At 43.1% G+C, this 23,387-nt stretch overlaps 1 protein-coding gene across 1 annotated transcript in view; it reads right to left on the bottom strand.

The window, feature by feature from the left end:
• The window catches only part of IGSF11 (immunoglobulin superfamily member 11), a 255,698-nt gene that overhangs the window by 8,458 nt on the left and 223,853 nt on the right, over nt 1-23,387 (bottom strand). The window contains exons 2-6 of the mRNA XM_075593642.1: nt 16,549-16,712; nt 13,732-13,939; nt 10,627-10,782; nt 9,626-9,748; nt 8,900-9,050 (exon numbers count right to left, since the gene is read on the bottom strand). Of these exons, the coding sequence (XP_075449757.1) occupies nt 8,900-9,050; nt 9,626-9,748; nt 10,627-10,782; nt 13,732-13,939; nt 16,549-16,712 (802 nt within the window). The remainder of the gene's footprint in view (nt 1-8,899; nt 9,051-9,625; nt 9,749-10,626; nt 10,783-13,731; nt 13,940-16,548; nt 16,713-23,387) is intronic.

Genomic DNA, 23,387 nt, shown 5'->3' with positions numbered 1-23,387 from the left:
CCCTTAGTGATAGTATATAAGGCTTCACGCCCCTTAGTGATAGTATATAAGGCTTCACTCCCCTTAGTGATAGTATATAAGGCTTCACTCCCCATAGTGATAGTATATAAGGCTTCACTCCCCTTAGTGATAGTATATAAGGCTTCACTCCCCTTAGTGATAGTATATAAGGCTTCACTCCCCTTAGTGATAGTATATAAGGCTTCACGCCCCTTAGTGATAGTATATAAGGCTTCACTCCCCTTAGTGATAGTATATAAGGCTTCGTTCCCCTTAGTGATAGTATATAAGGCTTCACTCCCCTTAGTGATAGTATATAAGGCTTCACTCCCTTTAGTGATAGTATATAAGGCTTCACTCCCCTTAGTGATAGTATATAAGGCTTCACTCCCCTTAGTGATAGTATATAAGGCTTCACTACCCATAGTGATAGTATATAAGGCTTCACTCCCCTTAGTGATAGTATATAAGGCTTCACTCCCCTTAGTGATAGTATATAAGGCTTCACTCCCCTTAGTGATAGTATATAAGGCTTCACTCCCCTTAGTGATAGTATATAAGGCTTCACGCCCCTTAGTGATAGTATATAAGGCTTCACTCCCCTTAGTGATAGTATATAAGGCTTCACTCCCCTTAGTGATAGTATATAAGGCTTCACGCCCCTTAGTGATAGTATATAAGGCTTCACTCCCCTTAGTGATAGTATATAAGGCTTCACTCCCCTTAGTGATAGTATATAAGGCTTCACTCCCCTTAGTGATAGTATATAAGGCTTCACTCCCCTTAGTGATAGTATATAAGGCTTCACTCCCCTTAGTGATAGTATATAAGGCTTCACTCCCCTTAGTGATAGTATATAAGGCTTCACTCCCCTTAGTGATAGTATATAAGGCTTCACTCCCCTTAGTGATAGTATATAAGGCTTCACTCCCCTTAGTGATAGTATATAAGGCTTCACTCCCCTTAGTGATAGTATATAAGGCTTCACTCCCCTTAGTGATAGTATATAAGGCTTCACTCCCCTTAGTGATAGTATATAAGGCTTCACTCCCCTTAGTGATAGTATATAAGGCTTCACTCCCCTTAGTGATAGTATATAAGGCTTCACGCCCCTTAGTGATAGTATATAAGGCTTCGTTCCCCTTAGTGATAGTATATAAGGCTTCACTCCCCATAGTGATAGTATATAAGGCTTCACTCCCTTAGTGATAGTATATAAGGCTTCACTCCCCTTAGTGATAGTATATAAGGCTTCACTCCCCTTAGTGATAGTATATAAGGCTTCACTCCCCTTAGTGATAGTATATAAGGCTTCACTCCCCTTAGTGATAGTATATAAGGCTTCACTCCCCTTAGTGATAGTATATAAGGCTTCACTCCCCTTAGTGATAGTATATAAGGCTTCACTCCCCTTAGTGATAGTATATAAGGCTTCACTCCCCTTAGTGATAGTATATAAGGCTTCACTCCCCTTAGTGATAGTATATAAGGCTTCATTCCCCTTAGTGATAGTATATAAGGCTTCACTCCCCATAGTGATAGTATATAAGGCTTCACTCCCCATAGTGATAGTATATAAGGCTTCACTCCCCTTAGTGATAGTATATAAGGCTTCACTCCCCTTAGTGATAGTATATAAGGCTTCACTCCCCTTAGTGATAGTATATAAGGCTTCACTCCCCTTAGTGATAGTATATAAGGCTTCGTTCCCCTTAGTGATAGTATATAAGGCTTCACTCCCCTTAGTGATAGTATATAAGGCTTCACTCCCCTTAGTGATAGTATATAAGCTTCACTCCCCTTAGTGATAGTATATAAGGCTTCACTCCCCTTAGTGATAGTATATAAGGCTTCACTCCCCTTAGTGATAGTATATAAGGCTTCACTCCCCTTAGTGATAGTATATAAGGCTTCACTCCCCTTAGTGATAGTATATAAGGCTTCACTCCCCTTAGTGATAGTATATAAGGCTTCACTCCCCTTAGTGATAGTATATAAGGCTTCGTTCCCCTTAGTGATAGTATATAAGGCTTCACTCCCCTTAGTGATAGTATATAAGGCTTCACTCCCCTTAGTGATAGTATATAAGGCTTCACTCCCCTTAGTGATAGTATATAAGGCTTCACTCCCCTTAGTGATAGTATATAAGGCTTCACTCCCCTTAGTGATAGTATATAAGGCTTCACTCCCCTTAGTGATAGTATATAAGGCTTCGTTCCCCTTAGTGATAGTATATAAGGCTTCACTCCCCTTAGTGATAGTATATAAGGCTTCACTCCCCTTAGTGATAGTATATAAGGCTTCATTCCCCTTAGTGATAGTATATAAGGCTTCACTCCCCTTAGTGATAGTATATAAGGCTTCATTCCCCTTAGTGATAGTATATAAGGCTTCACTCCCCTTAGTGATAGTATATAAGGCTTCATTCCCCTTAGTGATAGTATATAAGGCTTCACTCCCCTTAGTGATAGTATATAAGGCTTCACTCCCCTTAGTGATAGTATATAAGGCTTCACTCCCCTTAGTGATAGTATATAAGGCTTCATTCCCCTTAGTGATAGTATATAAGGCTTCACTCCCCTTAGTGATAGTATATAAGGCTTCACTCCCCTTAGTGATAATATATAAGGCTTCACTCCCCTTAGTAATAGTATATAAGGCTTCACTCCCCTTAGTGATAGTATATAAGGCTTCATTCCCCTTAGTGATAGTATATAAGGCTTCACTCCCCTTAGTGATAGTATATAAGGCTTCACTCCCCTTAGTGATAGTATATAAGGCTTCACTCCCCTTAGTGATAGTATATAAGGCTTCACTCCCCTTAGTGATAGTATATAAGGCTTCGTTCCCCTTAGTGATAGTATATGAGGCTTCACTCCCCTTAGTGATTGTATATAAGGCTTCACTCCCCTTAGTGATAGTATATAAGGCTTCACTCCCCTTAGTGATAGTATATAAGCTTCACTCCCCTTAGTGATAGTATATAAGGCTTCATTCCCCTTAGTGATAGTATATAAGGCTTCACTCCCCTTAGTGATAGTATATAAGGCTTCACTCCCCTTAGTGATAGTATATAAGGCTTCACTCCCCTTAGTAATAGTATATAAGGCTTCACTCCCCTTAGTGATAGTATATAAGGCTTCATTCCCCTTAGTGATAGTATATAAGGCTTCACTCCCCTTAGTGATAGTATATAAGGCTTCACTCCCCATAGTGATAGTATATAAGGCTTCACTCCCCTTAGTGATAGTATATAAGGCTTCGTTCCCCTTAGTGATAGTATATAAGGCTTCACTCCCCTTAGTGATAGTATATAAGGCTTCACTCCCCTTAGTGATAGTATATAAGGCTTCGTTCCCCTTAGTGATAGTATATAAGGCTTCACTCCCCTTAGTGATAGTATATAAGGCTTCACTCCCCTTAGTGATAGTATATAAGGCTTCACTCCCCTTAGTGATAGTATATAAGGCTTCACTCCCCTTAGTGATAGTATATAAGGCTTCACTCCCCTTAGTGATAGTATATAAGGCTTCACTCCCCTTAGTGATAGTATATAAGGCTTCACTCCCTTAGTGATAGTATATAAGGCTTCGTTCCCCTTAGTGATAGTATATAAGGCTTCACTCCCCTTAGTGATAGTATATAAGGCTTCACTCCCCTTAGTGATAGTATATAAGGCTTCACTCCCCTTAGTGATAGTATATAAGGCTTCACTCCCCTTAGTGATAGTATATAAGGCTTCACTCCCCTTAGTGATAGTATATAAGGCTTCACTCCCCTTAGTGATAGTATATAAGGCTTCACTCCCCTTAGTGATAGTATATAAGGCTTCACTCCCCTTAGTGATAGTATATAAGGCTTCACTCCCCTTAGTGATAGTATATAAGGCTTCACTCCCCTTAGTGATAGTATATAAGGCTTCACTCCCCTTAGTGATAGTATATAAGGCTTCACTCCCCTTAGTGATAGTATATAAGGCTTCACTCCCCTTAGTGATAGTATATAAGGCTTCATTCCCCTTAGTGATAGTATATAAGGCTTCACTCCCCTTAGTGATAGTATATAAGGCTTCATTCCCCTTAGAGATAGTATATAAGGCTTCACTCCCCTTAGTGATAGTATATAAGGCTTCACTCCCCTTAGTGATAGTATATAAGGCTTCACTCCCCTTAGTGATAGTATATAAGGCTTCACTCCCCTTAGTGATAGTATATAAGGCTTCACTCCCCTTAGTGATAGTATATAAGGCTTCGTTCCCCTTAGTGATAGTATATAAGGCTTCACTCCCCTTAGTGATAGTATATAAGGCTTCACTCCCCTTAGTGATAGTATATAAGGCTTCACTCCCCTTAGTGATAGTATATAAGGCTTCACTCCCCTTAGTGATAGTATATAAGGCTTCACTCCCCTTAGTGATAGTATATAAGGCTTCACTCCCCTTAGTGATAGTATATAAGGCTTCGTTCCCCTTAGTGATAGTATATAAGGCTTCACTCCCCTTAGTGATAGTATATAAGGCTTCACTCCCCTTAGTGATAGTATATAAGGTTTCACTCCCCTTAGTGATAGTATATAAGGCTTCACTCCCCTTAGTGATAGTATATAAGGCTTCACTCCCCTTAGTGATAGTATATAAGGCTTCACTCCCCTTAGTGATAGTATATAAGGCTTCATTCCCCTTAGTGATAGTATATAAGGCTTCACTCCCCTTAGTGATTGTATATAAGGCTTCACTCCCCTTAGTGATAGTATATAAGGCTTCACTCCCCTTAGTGATAGTATATAAGGCTTCACTCCCCTTAGTGATAGTATATAAGGCTTCACTCCCCTTAGTGATAGTATATAAGGCTTCACTCCCCTTAGTGATAGTATATAAGGCTTCACTCCCCTTAGTGATAGTATATAAGGCTTCATTCCCCTTAGAGATAGTATATAAGGCTTCACTCCCCTTAGTGATAGTATATAAGGCTTCATTCCCCTTAGAGATAGTATATAAGGCTTCACTCCCCTTAGTGATAGTATATAAGGCTTCACTCCCCTTAGTGATAGTATATAAGGCTTCGTTCCCCTTAGTGATAGTATATAAGGCTTCACTCCCCTTAGAGATAGTATATAAGGCTTCACTCCCCTTAGTGATAGTATATAAGGCTTCACTCCCCTTAGTGATAGTATATAAGGCTTCACTCCCCTTAGTGATAGTATATAAGGCTTCACTCCCCTTAGTGATAGTATATAAGGCTTCACTCCCCTTAGTGATAGTATATAAGGCTTCACTCCCCTTAGTGATAGTATATAAGGCTTCACTCCCCTTAGTGATAGTATATAAGGCTTCACTCCCCTTAGTGATAGTATATAAGGCTTCACTCCCCTTAGTGATAGTATATAAGGCTTCACTCCCCTTAGTGATAGTATATAAGGCTTCACTCCCCTTAGTGATAGTATATAAGGCTTCACTCCCCTTAGTGATAGTATATAAGGCTTCACTCCCCTTAGTGATAGTATATAAGGCTTCACTCCCCTTAGTGATAGTATATAAGGCTTCACTCCCCTTAGTGATAGTATATAAGGCTTCACTCCCCTTAGTGATAGTATATAAGGCTTCACTCCCCTTAGTGATAGTATATAAGGCTTCACTCCCCTTAGTGATAGTATATAAGGCTTCATTCCCCTTAGTGATAGTATATAAGGCTTCACTCCCCTTAGTGATAGTATATAAGGCTTCACTCCCCTTAGTGATAGTATATAAGGCTTCATTCCCCTTAGTGATAGTATATAAGGCTTCACTCCCCTTAGTGATAGTATATAAGGCTTCACTCCCCTTAGTGATAGTATATAAGGCTTCACTCCCCTTAGTGATAGTATATAAGGCTTCATTCCCCTTAGTGATAGTATATAAGGCTTCACTCCCCTTAGTGATTGTATATAAGGCTTCACTCCCCTTAGTGATAGTATATAAGGCTTCACTCCCCTTAGTGATAGTGTATATAAGGCTTCACTCCCCTTAGTGATAGTATATAAGGCTTCACTCCCCTTAGTGATAGTATATAAGGCTTCACTCCCCTTAGTGATAGTATATAACGCTTCACTCCCCTTAGTGATAGTATATAAGGCTTCACTCCCCTTAGTGATAGTATATAAGGCTTCATTCCCCTTAGAGATAGTATATAAGGCTTCACTCCCCTTAGTGATAGTATATAAGGCTTCACTCCCCTTAGTGATAGTATATAAGGCTTCACTCCCCTTAGTGATAGTATATAAGGCTTTGTTCCCCTTAGTGATAGTATATAAGGCTTCACTCCCCTTAGTGATAGTATATAAGGCTTCACTCCCCTTAGTGATAGTATATAAGGCTTCATTCCCCTTAGTGATAGTATATAAGGCTTCACTCCCCTTAGTGATAGTATATAAGGCTTCACTCCCCTTAGTGGTAGTATATAAGGCTTCACTCCCCTTAGTGGTAGTATATAAGGCTTCACTCCCCTTAGTGATAGTATATAAGGCTTCACTCCCCTTAGTGATAGTATATAAGGCTTCACTCCCCTTAGTGGTAGTATATAAGGCTTCACTCCCCTTAGTGGTAGTATATAAGGCTTCACTCCCCTTAGTGATAGTATATAAGGCTTCACTCCCCTTAGTGATAGTATATAAGGCTTCACTCCCCTTAGTGATAGTATATAAGGCTTCACTCCCCTTAGTGATAGTATATAAGGCTTCACTCCCCTTAGTGATAGTATATAAGGCTTCACTCCCCTTAGTGATAGTATATAAGGCTTCATTCCCCTTAGTGATAGTATATAAGGCTTCACTCCCCTTAGTGATAGTATATAAGGCTTCACTCCCCTTAGTGATAGTATATAAGGCTTCATTCCCCTTAGTGATAGTATATAAGGCTTCACTCCCCTTAGTGATAGTATATAAGGCTTCACTCCCCTTAGTGATAGTATATAAGGCTTCATTCCCCTTAGTGATAGTATATAAGGCTTCACTCCCCTTAGTGATAGTATATAAGGCTTCACTCCCCTTAGTGATAGTATATAAGGCTTCATTCCCCTTAGAGATAGTATATAAGGCTTCACTCCCCTTAGTGATAGTATATAAGGCTTCACTCCCCTTAGTGATAGTATATAAGGCTTCACTCCCCTTAGTGATAGTATATAAGGCTTCACTCCCCTTAGTGATAGTATATAAGGCTTCGTTCCCCTTAGTGATAGTATATAAGGCTTCACTCCCCTTAGTGATAGTATATAAGGCTTCACTCCCCTTAGTGATAGTATATAAGGCTTCACTCCCCTTAGTGATAGTATATAAGGCTTCACTCCCCTTAGTGATAGTATATAAGGCTTCACTCCCCTTAGTGATAGTATATAAGGCTTCACTCCCCTTAGTGATAGTATATAAGGCTTCACTCCCCTTAGTGATAGTATATAAGGCTTCACTCCCCTTAGTGATAGTATATAAGGCTTCACTCCCCTTAGTGATAGTATATAAGGCTTCACTCCCCTTAGTGATAGTATATAAGGCTTCACTCCCCTTAGTGATAGTATATAAGGCTTCACTCCCCTTAGTGATAGTATATAAGGCTTCACTCCCCTTAGTGATAGTATATAAGGCTTCACTCCCCTTAGTGATAGTATATAAGGCTTCACTCCCCTTAGTGATAGTATATAAGGCTTCACTCCCCTTAGTGATAGTATATAAGGCTTCACTCCCCTTAGTGATAGTATATAAGGCTTCACTCCCCTTAGTGATAGTATATAAGGCTTCACTCCCCTTAGTGATAGTATATAAGGCTTCACTCCCCTTAGTGATAGTATATAAGGCTTCACTCCCCTTAGTGATAGTATATAAGGCTTCGTTCCCCTTAGTGATAGTATATAAGGCTTCACTCCCCTTAGTGATAGTATATAAGGCTTCACTCCCCTTAGTGGTAGTATATAAGGCTTCACTCCCCTTAGTGATAGTATATAAGGCTTCGTTCCCCTTAGTGATAGTATATAAGGCTTCATTCCCCTTAGTGATAGTATATAAGGCTTCATCCTTAGCGTACAGTAAGTGCAGTTCATATCCCAGTAACTTGGTGAGCAGCCCTGTGTTTCCAGCTGGTGATTATAAGACAGTTGGACAGTTGGACAGTGGGGAAGCCGCCCGAGCACAAGTCAGGGATGGGCCGTGCATTAGAAAGCTCAGGTGAATGCATGCATTTTATATACAAATATAATATTTATAGGCTCTATATTCAGAGGCTGGCGTGCACACTCACTGGGTTCAGTGCTTCAAATAGGAACTTCAAGCAAAACCTAGAGACAAGAAAATCATACAAACATCCTGCACTATATCAGTGTAACCCAGAGCTCTAGGACAATTGGCCACGGCCATTTCGCCACGACCAAGTCACAGCTGGGGTTTGGCCGCCACTCGCCTCACCGCAGTGACATCTCTCCGCCGGTCATTTCACCGCCAAGGTAAGTCCCTAACCTTACCCCTTACTGTAAACCCCCCTCCCCCCGATCTTAATCCCTAATACTAACAGTATCCACTAGCCTAAAAAACGTAACCCCTTAGCCTAAAAACCCCTTACCCTAAAACCCCTTACCCTAAAACCCCCTTACCCTAAAACCCCTTAACCTAAAACCTAAGCCCTTACCCAAAACCCTCTATCCATAACCCCCTACCCTAACTGCTAAAACCCCTTAACTTACCCTATTGGCGAAACGTCCGGCGGTCGGGTGTCCAGAGGCGGAGCGGCTGCAGGAAAAGCTCCCTCAAGAGGCCAAGCGCCGGCGACTTGATCGCGGCAAAACAGCTGCGACCAAATGTCCGATTCCGGTGGCCCAGGCCTGCTACTGAACGCGCTGCCAACATCTGCTCTTGGCGCATGCAGTGCATATAGACTGGGTACCTGATTTCATTGGGGATCTCGTCCTCCTCCTCGTCTTTATGCTTGTTCCTCCAGTAGAATAAGCCCACCGCCACGACAACAATGCATACGATCAGCACCAGTGCGCCAGCGGCTACAGCTCCAACAATCAGCCCCACACTTTGGTGCTGAGCTGCGGACACAAAGGAAGTCTTTAACAACAACCAATGTCAGAAACAATGAGGAATCGGAGTGTAACGCCCCAATCTGAACACGTTAGGAACCGTCAGTGCAATATAGTCAACAATACAGGGGGGCGGTGTAAGATATGTGTTGTACATTGTACCGAAGTTGACCTCATACAAATAAAATCATAATGATAATACTTCCTGTTGTGTAGGGATGGCCAACTCCAGTCCTCAAGGGCCACCAACAGGTCAGGTATTTGGGATATCCCTGCTTCAGCACAGGTGGTTCAATCAGTGACTGTTGAATACTGATTGAGCCTACTGTGCTGAAGCAGGGATATACCTAATACCTGACCTGTTGGTGGCCCTTGAAGACTGGCGTTGTCCATTCTTCGACTGAACCACTGATTGAGCCACCTGTGCTGAAGCGGGGATAGCCTGACTTGTTGGTGGCCCTTGAGGACTGGAGTTGGCCAGCCTGCTGTAGAATCATACTACAGATGTATGACGGTAAAGGTTTTCCAGTGTGCACAGCAGTGTCATTTCTGTCTCCCTGTCTAATGTTTTAAACACAACATACGTGCAACGATTTGCAGATCTAGGAGGCAGGTCCTGGCTCCCATCAGATTGGACGACACACACTGATAGCGTCCCGAGGATGCAGTGCTTATGTTTCTCAGCAGAATTGTACCTTGGAATTGGTCTGCAAAGATCATCGACACAGCAAGTATTAGAAACAATTCTTCCTCAACACAACGTACAGGCTCCTAGTTGTTTAATCTACTTTCTGATTAAAATAGAGGGGGAGAAAAAACCATGCATAATATAAATAAACTAAATAAAACCTCCAATATAAAGAAGTTATTAAAAGTATGCTATAATATGTATAAAGTAAATTAACTTGTTGATGCTGTTCAACGTGCAAATATACGTACATAGTATTTCCATACACAAGATAACTACAATGATACCTCAGCATTAATTTCAATGAATGTGTGATTAACACCCCTAGCATTCCTCTGTATTACACACATTCCCCTTCACTCATTACTCGGGAAGTCAGGCAGGAATAAGCAAGGCCAAGCACATCGGAATCATTACACGCGGAACCATTTATACGCCGGGATTTATGATTCACACTAACGCATTCATTTTTTCGGCTGCTGGAGTACATCTCTGTCAGCAACTTCTAGACAGCGGGAATAAGAAGCCGGACAATGTATTGGCAATAACCTATTCTGCTCCGTCACCAGAAAATAAAAAAGATTTACTAAAAACCAAAGCAAGAACAGCGTTATAAAAATAATAAAAAAAATGAATCCCATTGAAAGCCGTAGGGTATTTTCCTTTCTGGGGCATTGAATCTGCTTCTCTCTAACTATCTGACTTTTTCCTGTAGAAATGTTTACATCTTAGCAATTAAAAGAAAGAGAAACATGTTCCACTTCAATACCCCGGGGGATGACGTTGCCTCGTCTCCCAGCACTTAATACTAATCAGACCTGGCTGGGATGATTGCTTGAGGTTTGGTCTGTTTGGCACATCCAGCCCGCCTCCCATTGATGGGCTTTGAGCACACACCTTGTGTTGCGGTGGCAGGAAGGATGGGCGTGCTGTCCAGCCTCTCCCAGATGTAGGTCGGCCTGGGAATTCCTTCCACCGAGCTGCAGGTCAGTGTTATGTCATTTCCGATGTCCAGAGACCCCTGAACGTTGCAAAGTGGGTCAGAGGGAGGCACTGCCAGGGAAGGAATACCAAGAGTTGACCACACATAATAATATTGATCACATCAGTGTCCTCATTGATTTTAATATTTGTATTTATGTGGTCAGATTATGGGCCACATTTGCACAAGACGCCTTCTAGCACCGGAAGACACCAGGCCTGTTCACTTGACCGGGCCAAAATATGTCTTCCAGCATGGGAAGGTGCCTTGTGGAATAGCATTACTTAGTGAATATAGGCCTAAATATCTTGGACTCGCTCACTGCCTGTTTTGTTTGAAGCACCTTTTTTATTGATTGTATTGACACTTCTTTATACTGTATGACAATCAATCATTTCATTTGTCATTGATATCTTTTTCTACTACCCTACCTCTGATTTTATCTCCACTTGGGTCCAGTTTCCTCCCATATTATAACAACATATTAGGGCTTCTGTTGTAAAATCTTTCTATTCACCTTTAGCCTAGAACTTTCTATGATTCCCTGTGCCTCCGACACCAAAATCATAGAGTGTAAGCTCACCTGGGCAGGGACTGTGCCTGTAACATTCCTCTGTGCTGCGTACCGCGCGCTATACTGTAACTGTGACGCGCTTTATGAAATAAAGTTGTCCCTCATTGCAGGTTAGTGAATCCCAGCCTCGGTCTCTTACCCTAACCACTCTCCTCACAGTCCATGTCCACCCTGTTTCCTCTGTTCTCTCCTAGTGAAACACCCTTTAATCTCACAGACAGCGTATTCGGAACATTCCCTATTGTACGTTTACTGAATTAGCCACATGTCAACAAGAAATACATTTTATTGATATATTGTGTTGTTAAATATTTATCTCCTGAAAAATACAATCTTTCTTCCCCTAAAATAAATTGTACCACCAAATCAAAGCTCCGTTAAAATGATTAGGCCTTCCAAACCGTTCCTGAGGAGGAGGTCTTCTCTCCTCATCCTCTTTCTACAACCTGCCCTCTCCTTCCTGTCCCATCCATTCACTCGCCATCACAATTATTCCTACACTACTGCAACTCATCTCCTCAACGTTCTCTGAACACAGGCTCTATTCCATCATCCTTCAAGCATGTTTCTGCAACACCCATCCTAACATCGATCCTGCATCCCCTTCCGTCTTATCTCCCTTCTGCCATGTGCCTCCAAACTTCTTTAATGACTTATTTGTAACCGCACACTAGACTTTCTCTTTTCTAACTCTCTCATTGACACATTCCAGTCTGGATTATGTCCTAAACTCTCCAGTGAAACTGCCTTAACAAAAGTCACTAATGATCTACTCAAGGGCAAATCTGCGTACTTGTTCTTTTGGATCTTTCTGCTGCTTTTAATAACGTTGTCACCCCCTCCCCCCTTCTGCACACCCTCCATTGCAGTGCCCTCTCCTGATTTAAATCTTACTAAACTCATTGCAGTTTCAGTGTTTCCATTGCTGGCACATCCTCCTACACCTCACTCCCACTCATAGTTCGTGAACTCCAGGGCTTTGTTCTATGACCTTTACCATTCTCCATTTACACCTCTTCTCTTGGTAACTAAGTTTCATTTGGGTTTCACCATCACCTTTGGGACAATGATGCCCAAATCTACATCTTCTCTCCACTCCCTTGATGATAACTGTCTTTCTGCGATCTCCTCAAGGATGTCCAATCACTATATGAAACCCTACATGTCAAAATCTAAACTCATCATTTTCCCTCCTAACTCTACACCTATACCGGATTTCTCACATGTAATAGATGGCTCCACCATAACTCCGATACCCCAAGCAAGATGCCTAGGTATCATTCTTGACTCCTCATTCATCCTGCACATTCAGTTCCTCTCCAAATCGTGTAGTTTCTACCTCCACAACATTACTAAAATAGGTCCCGTCCTCAATGAACAATCCACCAAAATTCTTGCTAACGTCCTCATTATATCCCGACTGGACTACTGCAACCTGCTTCTAGTTGGTCTCCCCTCTGCCGCCTGTTTCCTCTCCAGTCCATTCTTAATGCTGCTGCCAGGCTAATTTACCTCACTAACCGCTCTACTTCTGCTGCATCATTATGCAAGTCACTACACTGGCTACCCACACCCTACAAAGACAAATTCAAGACACCTACTGTACATAACCCCGCTCCTCTCTACATCTATGATCTTATTTGCGAGTCCTGTACTCTCCCACACGCAGTCTACTCTCCGCCCTTGATTCACATCTCGCCACCTCCCTTATCACTTCCTCTCACTCCCGCCTGCAAGACTTTTCCCGTGCCGCGCGCCAACTCTACAATTCTGTACCGCGCACAATCAGGATCTCCCCTATTACACATACAGTACATATAAAAGCCCCTTAAAAATATACCTGTTTCAAGGAGACTTATCCAACTCTCTCCTGAGGCCTGTTTTTACTTTCATCCTAGAACTGCTTATTTACAGTCCTGATGTTGGTAGCCAAACCCTTGCTGAGAAACTCACACACACACACACACACACACACACACACACACACACACACACACACACACACACACACACACACACACACACACACACACACACACACACACACACTATTCCCTGTGTTTCCACTCCCTTCCTTCAAGATTGTAAGCCGCTTGGGACATGGACCTCTTGTCTGTTTGCCTTGACATATATGTACTAATGTTATTGTCCACGTCTAACATTGTACTGCACTGGAGACTATGTTGGCGCCTAAAAATAAAAGGTGATGATAATAATGATAATAAAAATAATAATACAAACTGTTAAATGAGAATTGGCAAACTAATTACATCCTGAAATTCCTAATGTGTAACAGATCTCCACTGAGTGCAAAACTGAGAGGTAAAAATTACCAACGAAAACAGAACAAGGAATCTTAAAAGTGTATATGAATATAAATGTACTTATTAAGATGTAGCCATGGATAACACAACATCCAGGGCCAGGTCTGGCTGTCTCTGCTCACCTAAAACGTTAAGTCCCATGACCCCAATGTTCCTGTCCCCCCTGTCGGGAAGGTTGTTGACCATGCACTGGTAGGTTCCAGTGTCAGACAGCTGGGTGTTGTTGATGTAGATGGAGGCATTGGTGTTTGGCATGGTCTGCATAAACCCGACTCGCCCGTTGAATTGTGCGGCACCACTGAACACCTGCCCACCCTGATAAATGATAACCTGGAATAGGGAATAAGCAAAGTAATTAGGTCCCCATTGTACATACACATACATACATACATATATATATAGTCCTGAACACACAGCTATGGTGTGGCCCACTGACTACAGTGGTATCAACAATTAATTACAACATATAACATACCCAGAGAACAGGGTTTGAACGGCATTTCAAAGTATATAATGTAACACTCCTCACAGCAAAGGCTGATAGTGATACCCAACCCTATAGCGTTTCAATGGATCTGTGATCACTTCTGATACTGTAAAAACATTATCGTAATTTCCAGTTAAAGCTGCAGTTCATGCAATATCCTGCATGTGTGTTTTTTTTAATAAATCAGTTCTGTAGTAAGAAAAAATACTTTTAGCATTTTCTGTTTTAAAAAAAAAACAACTTTGAAAGACCAATTTTCTTGTATTCTATTTTTCTATTTTTTCTATTTTAACAAGCATGCTTGTTCCTATAGCAACGATTTACATTCCCCATATTTAAAGATGTCGCCAAACTTTGCCGATCAATAGACGGAGAACGAATTGACCGGCAGCTATGCAGTTCTTTAGGTAATTAGAGATTGCCCACATGAAACTATTGAAGTTAAAAAAAAAAAACTAAAGAAAGAAAAAAAAAACGGGAGCTTGAACTGCAGCTTTAAAGAGACAGCATAGACAAAAGGATACTGTGATTATACTGCATTTCTGAAACCTCCCATGAAAAGGAACGTAAGACAGTGAAGCCCATGTTAGTAAATGGTGCTAAGCCTTTGTGAATCTATGCTTGGCAGGCTCTAAGATGTGCTACACCATTCAGTGATCTGGACCTCACACTTGTATATTGATCCACTTGCTGTACGTCAAAATCAATACTTACAAGTCCAAGATCTGTTTAGAAAACTTTTTACATGTTGCCTGCTCCCGCTCTTTGGTATACTCTGAAATCACTTCCGATGCTGTACAGCCAAATTGGATTCAAACCACCGCCATAGTTACATAACACTACAATACGCATGCGCATGGCAAACCTCAGCTTTTATTTACTGGGATTTTTTTTACTTCCATTATTATCTTCTTTTTATTGAAATTTCAGTTGTTAATAATATACAGTACACGAGCATATAACATAAGCTCTGCGTTCTGACCGCAGTTGTTTTGACATCCTTTTCATTAATTTTTTTGCATAAATATTTTTTATTGAGTTTAATAGGGGGATACTGAGGGATACAGAGAAGAAGGAACGGATGGAGAAAGGAAGAGGAGTGGGAGGGAAGGCGAGGAGGAGTGGGGGGGAGAGGGGAGGAAGGGAGGAGTGGGGGCAAGGGAAAGGAGTGGGGGCAAGGGAAAGGAGTGGGGGAAGGGAAGAGGATTTGGGGGGGAAGGGAAGAGGATTTGGGGGGGAAGGGAAGAGGATTTGGGGGGGAAGGGAAGACGAGTGGGGGCGAGGAGGAGAAAAGAGTAGTGGGGGGAGTTAGAAGAGGGGGGGGGGAGGAAAAAGGAGTGGTGGATTCCACCAACAAGCATAATACAGAAAACAATGGATGTAATGCAAATTACCATAAATTAGATACCACATTCTAGGTGTAGCCCTGGGTAGTTTTGGGGCTATAGTCTATCCTCCTCCTGGCATGATACCTGGTAAGGGCAGGTTGCCAGGAACACTCATGGGTTTTCCCCACACATGCAGTGCAATGAGTCAGTGAAGGTGGTGTCATCAGGCCTTGTGTCCAATTAGAGACACAGGGGTGGTGCTTACTGGAGCTACTTATTGCATGGCACTTCCTGATTTAATCAGTCTGTCCCTACCATGAGAGGGGCAAGGTTACCCGTACCCAGCTGTCAGGGCTCTGGCAGGCTTGAGGCCCTCCCTCTGGGGAGCGTGGGGTAAACCTATACCTCCTATACCACCAGGGGATAGGGGAAGAGCAAGAACCACTCTTTGTGCCCTTGGCTGGGAGCGTGTTCAGGGACATCCTGAAGGTGAAGATCCTTCAACTGCTGTGATTGTGGCTGCTGAAGAAGGAACCCAAATAAAGTATCCTGACCTTTAATAAAATACCTCCTGCCTGAGACTGAAGTATATTGGGAGGAGGGGGACGTGTTCTTTTGCAGAGACTTCACCCCATACAGCTGGGGGCTGCACAAGATGGAGGCGCTGCACCTGTGAGTAGAATTTGGGCAAGACCCCAGAAGCCTGTCCTGGTATTCCCCTTTACCACCATGCGGGAGACTCAGGGCCCCCTGTTACCACCAGGTATGCACCACACTGACAGATGTAACCAGAGTAGTATTTCCCCTAGGAGACACTATGTGAGATTGGGTGGGGGAAACAGGGTTACATACTGTAGGTGAAAGGAGAATGAGAGAAAGAAAAAAGCACTAAAGACTATCTGTCATAACAGAATAATTCCATATCTGCCAATGGGCCTCCTGCAGAGTAAGAATAAGGCCCGAAAACTGACTCGCATTAAGTGCATTTGCAGTACAGATGTACGGCCGCAGATTATCTCTGTGACCATCGTTCTCTGCAGCAGTGCTGTACACGCATCGCAGGAAGTCCGCTGCAGCTGGATGTCTCCCGTCCTGTTTGGATGCAGAGAGATGGGGTCCCTTACCTGCTCGGGCTGGTTGGCGTTGGAGAGAGGAGTTACGGTCCAGATGATGTTGAGATTAGTGAGCGCTGCGCTGGTAATAAACGTGCAGTACAGGCCGGCCGACTGACCCCTGGCCACTTCTATATTCTGTTTGCTCACAGACACCTGCAGGGGAGTCACCAAACCTGCAAGTAACACGGGGAACATGAGACCGCTTTGCTTTTAACCTTGTGAAAATATGAGACTGTGTGTGGTGTGTTCCTCTGTCACATTGTAACACTTTGCATACTTAGATTTTGCTTACCCCTCTTTTTTACTGCTCTGTATATTATTAAATGACATTATATACAGCACTTATTCAAGGAAGCAGCCGCCTGACATCCAGATCAGGTTCTGTGATGGTTGAGTTACTTAAAGAACACACAGGTCTCTTATTCAGGTGTGTTCCACATCTGAGGCCAACATCATTATCTGAACATAATATGGGAACTGTTTTCACCTTGAGTTGGGCATTTGATCCAGTTAAATGATCAAATAGATCCAGATAATCTATGGGATTATTATTGATAGCTGTTGTTATATTGACATTAAGGACCATGTTTCCTAAACCGTGTTAAGATGTCTTCTGACTCCGTAAATTAAGTTACTGCTTAGTAAAAATGGACCTAATGCTCCTGGCTGAGCTTCAAGCCTTTTCTCCCTTGCTCGAGAAGGTTTCAGCCCCATTTAAATTAACTAGTCAAGTGAAAGGGGTTGACATCTTCCCATGCTACAGGAAGACAGCTTCACTGCATAATTAATAGGGTGGACACATAGTATCTTGTGTGACAGGAGGGTTGCTTTTCATCTTTTTAATAGCTCGAGATGTGAACACCCAGGTTCATTATCACATCAAATAGGTTGGAGTGAAATAATGAACATTCTTCGTCCAAACTACTGAATAAAGAATTTGTAAATTGGTCCATTAAAAATAATTTGGAAAGCGTATTTTTGTTATCACTTGCAATACTGCCATACACGTGTTTCACTTATTAGAACAACTCACACATACCGTATTCTAGTTTGGCATTTGTAGGCTTGATGCTTTTGTTTTTAATTAAATGACATGGCATGCTCCGAAAGAGATTTACTGCTGTGTATAGCGTTCGAGGGCCTATACAGTGGGCAGGAGTGGTTAACTCCAGTCCTCAAGGGCCACCAACAGGTCAGGTGTTAAGGATATCGCTCCTTCAGCACAGGTGGCTCAATCAGTGGTTCAGTTGAACAATTGTTAACTGAGGAAGAAGGGCATAGGCGCTTGATAAAATTAAAGTCAATAAAGCACCTGGCCCTGATTGAATGCATCCAAGAGTTCTTAAGGAGCAAAGTTTGGTAATAGCCAAACCATTACATTTAATATTCAAGGACTCTATTTCAACAGTCTCAGTACTACAAGATTGGCGTAAAGCAGACGTGGTGCCTATATTTAAAAAGGAAACTAGATCACAACCAGGGAATTATAGACCTGTAAGCCTGACATAAATAGTGGGGGCGCTACTTGAAGATAAAATTCATAAATACTTAATAGAAAACAACATTATTAGTAATATTGTCAGCATGGATTTATGAAGGATTGGTCATGCCCAACTAACCTTATTAGTTTTTTTGAAGAGGCAAGTAGGATTTTAGACCAGGGTAATGCAGTTGATGTGGTACACTTAGATTTTGCAAAGGCTTTTGATACGGTGCCACATGAGGGTAGAGTACAAATATTTGCACCTGGATTGAAAACTGGTTGACGGATAGAAAACAGAGAATTGTCGTAAATAGAACCTTTTCAGGTTGGGCTTAAGTTGTGTGTGGAGAACCTCAAGGATCAGTACTGGGACCCCTGCTTTATAACTTGTTTATTAATGACCTTGAGGTTGGCATAGAGGGCAAAGTCTCCGTCTCTGCTGATGATACAAAATTGTGTAAGGTAGTAGAATCAGAGCAGGATGTAATTTCTCTCCAGAAGGACTTGGAAAGACTGGAATCTTGGCCAGGTAAATGGCAGATGAGGTTCAATACAGTAAGGTTATGCATTTGGGAAACAAGAATAAACAAATTAAATGGGGAAAAATTAGGTGAATCCTTGATGGAGAAGGATTTAGGTGTGCTTGTAGACAGCAGGCTTAGCAATAGTGCCCAAAGTCATGCAGTAGCTGCAAATGACAAACAAGATCTTGTCTTGCATTAAAACGGGGAATGGGTGGAAGGGAAGTAAACATAATTATGCCCTTTACAGAGCATTAGTAAGACCACACCTTGAATATGGAGTATAGTTTTGGGTACCACTTAATTAAAAATCTGATTTATGAGGAGAGGCTAGCTAATTTAGATTTGCTTACATTAGAAATAAGTGTCTAAGAGGGGATATGATAACTATAGATAAATATATTTGGGATCATCCATTAAGGTTGGAGGAAAGGAGATTTCACCAGCAACAAAGGAAAGGGTTCTTTACAGTAAGGGCAGTTACAATGTGGGATTCATTACCCATGGAGACTGTGATGACAGATACAATAAATAGCTTAAAAAAAAGATTGGACATCTTTTTACAAAGGAAAGGTATACAGGGATATACGAAATAAGTAAACATGAGAAGGATGTTGATTCAGGGAGAAATCTGATTGCTAATATTTGGATTCAGAAAGGAATGATTTTTTCCCCTTATGAGATATCATTGGATAATGTGTCACTGAGGTTTCTTTTATTTGCCTTCCTCTGGATCAAAATAATGTAAATACGGATATAGGATAAAGTATGTCGTCTAAATTTAGCATAGGTGGAACTTGATGGACGTCTGTCTTTTTTCAAATTCATCTACTATGTATCTATGTCACTATATCACGGTGTCACTATATCACTGTGTCACTGTGTCACTATATCACTGTGTCACTATATCACTGTGTCACTGTGTAACTATATCACTGTGTCACTGTGTCACTATATCACTGTGTCACTGTGTCACTGTGTAACTATATCACTGTCACTATGTCACTATATCACTGTGTCACTGTGTAACTATATCACTGTGTCACTATGTCACTATATCACTGTGTCACTGTCACTATATCACTGTGTCACTATGTCACTATATCACTGTGTCACTGTCACTATATCACTGTGTCACTGTGTAACTATATCACTGTGTCACTGTCACTATATCACTGTGTAACTATATCACTGTGTCACTGTCACTATATCACTGTGTCACTGTGTAACTATATCACTGTGTCACTATGTCACTAGTTCCTGAAATGCCACTTTCTTTCTTTACAAACTCAGAGTACCAAAACTTTATTTATTTTTAAACGCTCTCTCCATTTTTTTATCGAAAAGGTGAGATTTATATGAAATCTTCCTTCCTGCAACATGTGATCTCCCCTAGAAAAACAAGCTTAAAACCCACGATGTAGCCACTACGTTATGGGGGCCCCCGGAGCGCCAAACCCCATAACGTGGTAACTACGTTATGAGGCACGCAAACGTTTAATGCATAAACATGAGATCCAAGACAGTTTGGTTTCATTGTATCACAGGTTGACTCGCAGTACTCTGTCTTACCTGTTGGTGGCGCTGAAATATGGGTTTTGCTGGAGAGGGAGGGAGGGTCTGGATGGTGCTAGCGCCACCTTTAGGTCTGACCTAAATTGCGTCAGGTTAAATCCCTGCATTACCCTGAACGGCCTCTAGGGGGATATCCGATGTTACAGCGAACATTGTTCATTGTGCATATCATTAACAATAATGGCCGGAAACCAAATAACTGTATGTTATTTAAGGAGAAGCACCGGGTTATTGTTACGTTGTTTGCTTTAGTGCAAGAGTGGCCAACTCCAATCCTCCAGGGCCACCAATGGGTCAGGTTTTTAGGATATCCCTGCATCAGCACAGGTGGTGCACCAGTTGAGCCACCTATGCTGAAGCAGGGATATCCTGGGTTAGTGCAGAGGCGTTGTAATGAACCCAACGTACACTCCTTTTCCTTTCAATGCTATTGCTTTTCTTTGTTTGTTTGCTCTGGGTTTAGCCCGTTTTGCAGTGAAGAGGTTTTTGGAAATCGACCCCATGCACCATGTAGGGAAGGGGCGCTCAACTCCAGCCCTGAAGGCCCACCAACAGGTCAGGTTTTCAGGATATCCCTGCTTAAGCACAGGTGGCTCAATCAGTGGCTCCTTTAAAGACAGAGGCACCTGTGCTGAAGCAGGGATATCCTTAAAACCTGACCTGTTAGGGTGTCATGAGGGCTGCAGTTGGGAGCCCCTGATGTAGGGTTTACACTTTGAGGCTAGCTGACCTAGTGGCTAGTTCACAAGAACACCGGGGTTAATTTGAGAAGGTCCCCGGGCTGGGAAACAAGGGCACGAACCGCATGAGATTGATCACAGATAAGAAGTCCTGTAAAAAGCAATTGGAGTTTGTCCTTTGATGAATCTGGTGCAATTTATTTGCCCTGGTTTTGCTGCCAGTTTTTGAAGCTGTTAAATAACCCCCGAGATATTTTCAGTGGCTGTTAGAATCAATCTAGTTCCCTGAAAGAGGATAAATAAAAGAAAATGCACTGCAAGCATGAATTCCATATCATAAAAACATCAGGTTCCATAAGGCTATTAATGCGGCACTCTTCTGCGAAGAGTTTAATTGTAAGGGCACATTCATCATGTTAGATTGTATAGACAACCTTTTAAAACATATGATGGAAAACACAATCTCCACTACCAAAGACTCCAGCATCTAATCCAAAGGCACGCCGGCTTTATACTGCAAGTTCCCCGTACAGGGCTCTCCGTACCCACTGGAACAATGTATGTTAAAGTTGCAATACACTTTCCCCTTTCGTTATTTCATTTTTATTTAAATACTAGCTGAGAGACCCGGCGTTGCCCGGGATGTAATACGGCGTACGACAGGGTTAGGCTTCCCCCCCCCCCTTGACAGCTAGGTGGGTGACTGAGTTGACTGAGTGTGTGGGTGACTGTGTGGGTGGGTGGGTGACACTTGACTGAGTGGGTGGGTGGGTTGGTGACTGAGTGGGTGACTTTGGGTCGGTGACTGGGTGGGTGACTTTGGGTCGGTTTGACTTTGGGTCGGTAGGTGGGTGACTTTGGGTCGGTGGGTGTGTGACTTTGGGTCGGTGGGTGTGTGACTTTGGGTCGGTGGGTGGGTGACTTTGGGTCGGTGGGTGGGTGACTTTGGGTCGGTGGGTGGGTGACTTTGGGTTGGTGGGTGGGTGACTTTGGGTCGGTGGGTGACTTTGGGTCGGTGGGTGGGTGACTTTGGGTGGGTGGGTGACTCTGGGTTGAGTTTGGGTCGGTGGGTGGGTCGGTGACTGGGTGACTTTTTCAGGGTCGGTGACTGGGTGGGTCAGTGACTGGGGTCGGTGACTGGGTGGGTCAGTGAGTGGGTAGGTGGGGTCGGTGAGTGGGTGGGTGGTTTTGGGTGAGACTGGGTAGGTGAGTGTGAGACTGAATGGGTGGGTGAGTGTGAGACTGAATGGGTGGGTGAGTGTGAGACTGAATGGGTGGGTGAGTGTGAGACTGAATGGGTGGGTGAGTGTGAGACTGAATGGGTGGGTGAGTGTGAGACTGAATGGGTGGGTGAGTGGGAAACTGAATGGGTGGATGAGTGGGAAACTGAATGGGTGGGTGAGTGGGAAACTGAATGGGTGGGTGAGTGGGAAACTGAATGGGTGGGTGAGTGGGAAACTGAATGGGTGGGTGAGTGGGAGACTGAGTGGGAGACTGAGTGGGAGAGTGGGTGGGAGACTGACTGGGTGGGAGACTGACTGGGTGGGTGAGTGTGTGACTGACTGGGTGGGTGAGTGGGTGACTGACTGGGTGGGTGAGTGGGTGACTGACTGGGTGAGTGGGTGACTGACTGGGTGGGTGAGTGGGTGACTGACTGGGTGGGTGAGTGGGTGACTGACTGGGTGGGTGAGTGGGTGACTGACTGGGTGGGTGAGTGGGTGACTGACTGGGTGGGTGGGTGACTGACTGGGTGGGTGAGTGGGTGACTGACTGGGTGAGTGAGTGGGTGGGTGAGTGGGTGACTGACTGAATGGGTGGGTGACTGACTGAATGGGTGACTGAATGGGTGGGTGACTGAGTGACTGGGTGGGTGACTGAGTGACTGGGTGGGTGACTGAGTGGGTGGGTGACTGAGTGGGTGGGTGACTGAGTTGACTGAGTTGACTGGGTGGGTGGGTGACTGAGTGGGTGGGTGACTGGGTGGGTGTGTGGGTGGGTGGGTGACTGGATGGGTGACTGGGTGGGTGGGTGGGTGACTGACTGGGTGGGTGACTGACTGGGTGGGTGACTTGACTGAGTGAGTGGGTGGGTGACTGAGTGAGTGGGTGGGTGACTAAGTGAGTTTTTGAGTGACTAAGTGAGTGGGTGGGTGGGTTACTGAGTGGGTGGGTGGGTGACTGTGTATGTAATTATTGTGTGTGATTGTTGATTGTGTGGGGTGTGTGTGTGGATGAGTGAGTGTGTGATGTGATAGTGAGTGTGTGGTGTGTGAGTGTGTGTGTCAGTGTTGGTTAGTTGAGTGTTTGTGTGCAATAAATTAGACAGATGTGTAAATAGTAATGTTTTGTGTAAAATATGTTATTGAAAGGAAGAGGTGATTTATTGTGCTAGGTGTGTTAGTAGCGGAGGTGTTGTGTTGTTGTATATGTTTGTGTGTGGTGGGATGTTGATGTGCAATGGGAGTGGGTGGTGAGACGTGTAAATGTGCATTGTATTCAGTGTAGTGTGTATGGTGAAGGGTAGGTAATTGGAACAGTGGGTTGGGTGTGTGTGTTTGTTTAGTGGTGGTTGTGTTGTGTGTGGTAGTTA

This window comes from Ascaphus truei, chromosome 3 (assembly GCF_040206685.1).
Source record: "Ascaphus truei isolate aAscTru1 chromosome 3, aAscTru1.hap1, whole genome shotgun sequence".
Taxonomy (NCBI): Eukaryota; Metazoa; Chordata; class Amphibia; order Anura; family Ascaphidae; genus Ascaphus; species Ascaphus truei.
The sequence above is the reverse complement of the archived record's forward strand: the minus strand, read 5'-3'. Positions and strand labels throughout refer to the sequence as shown.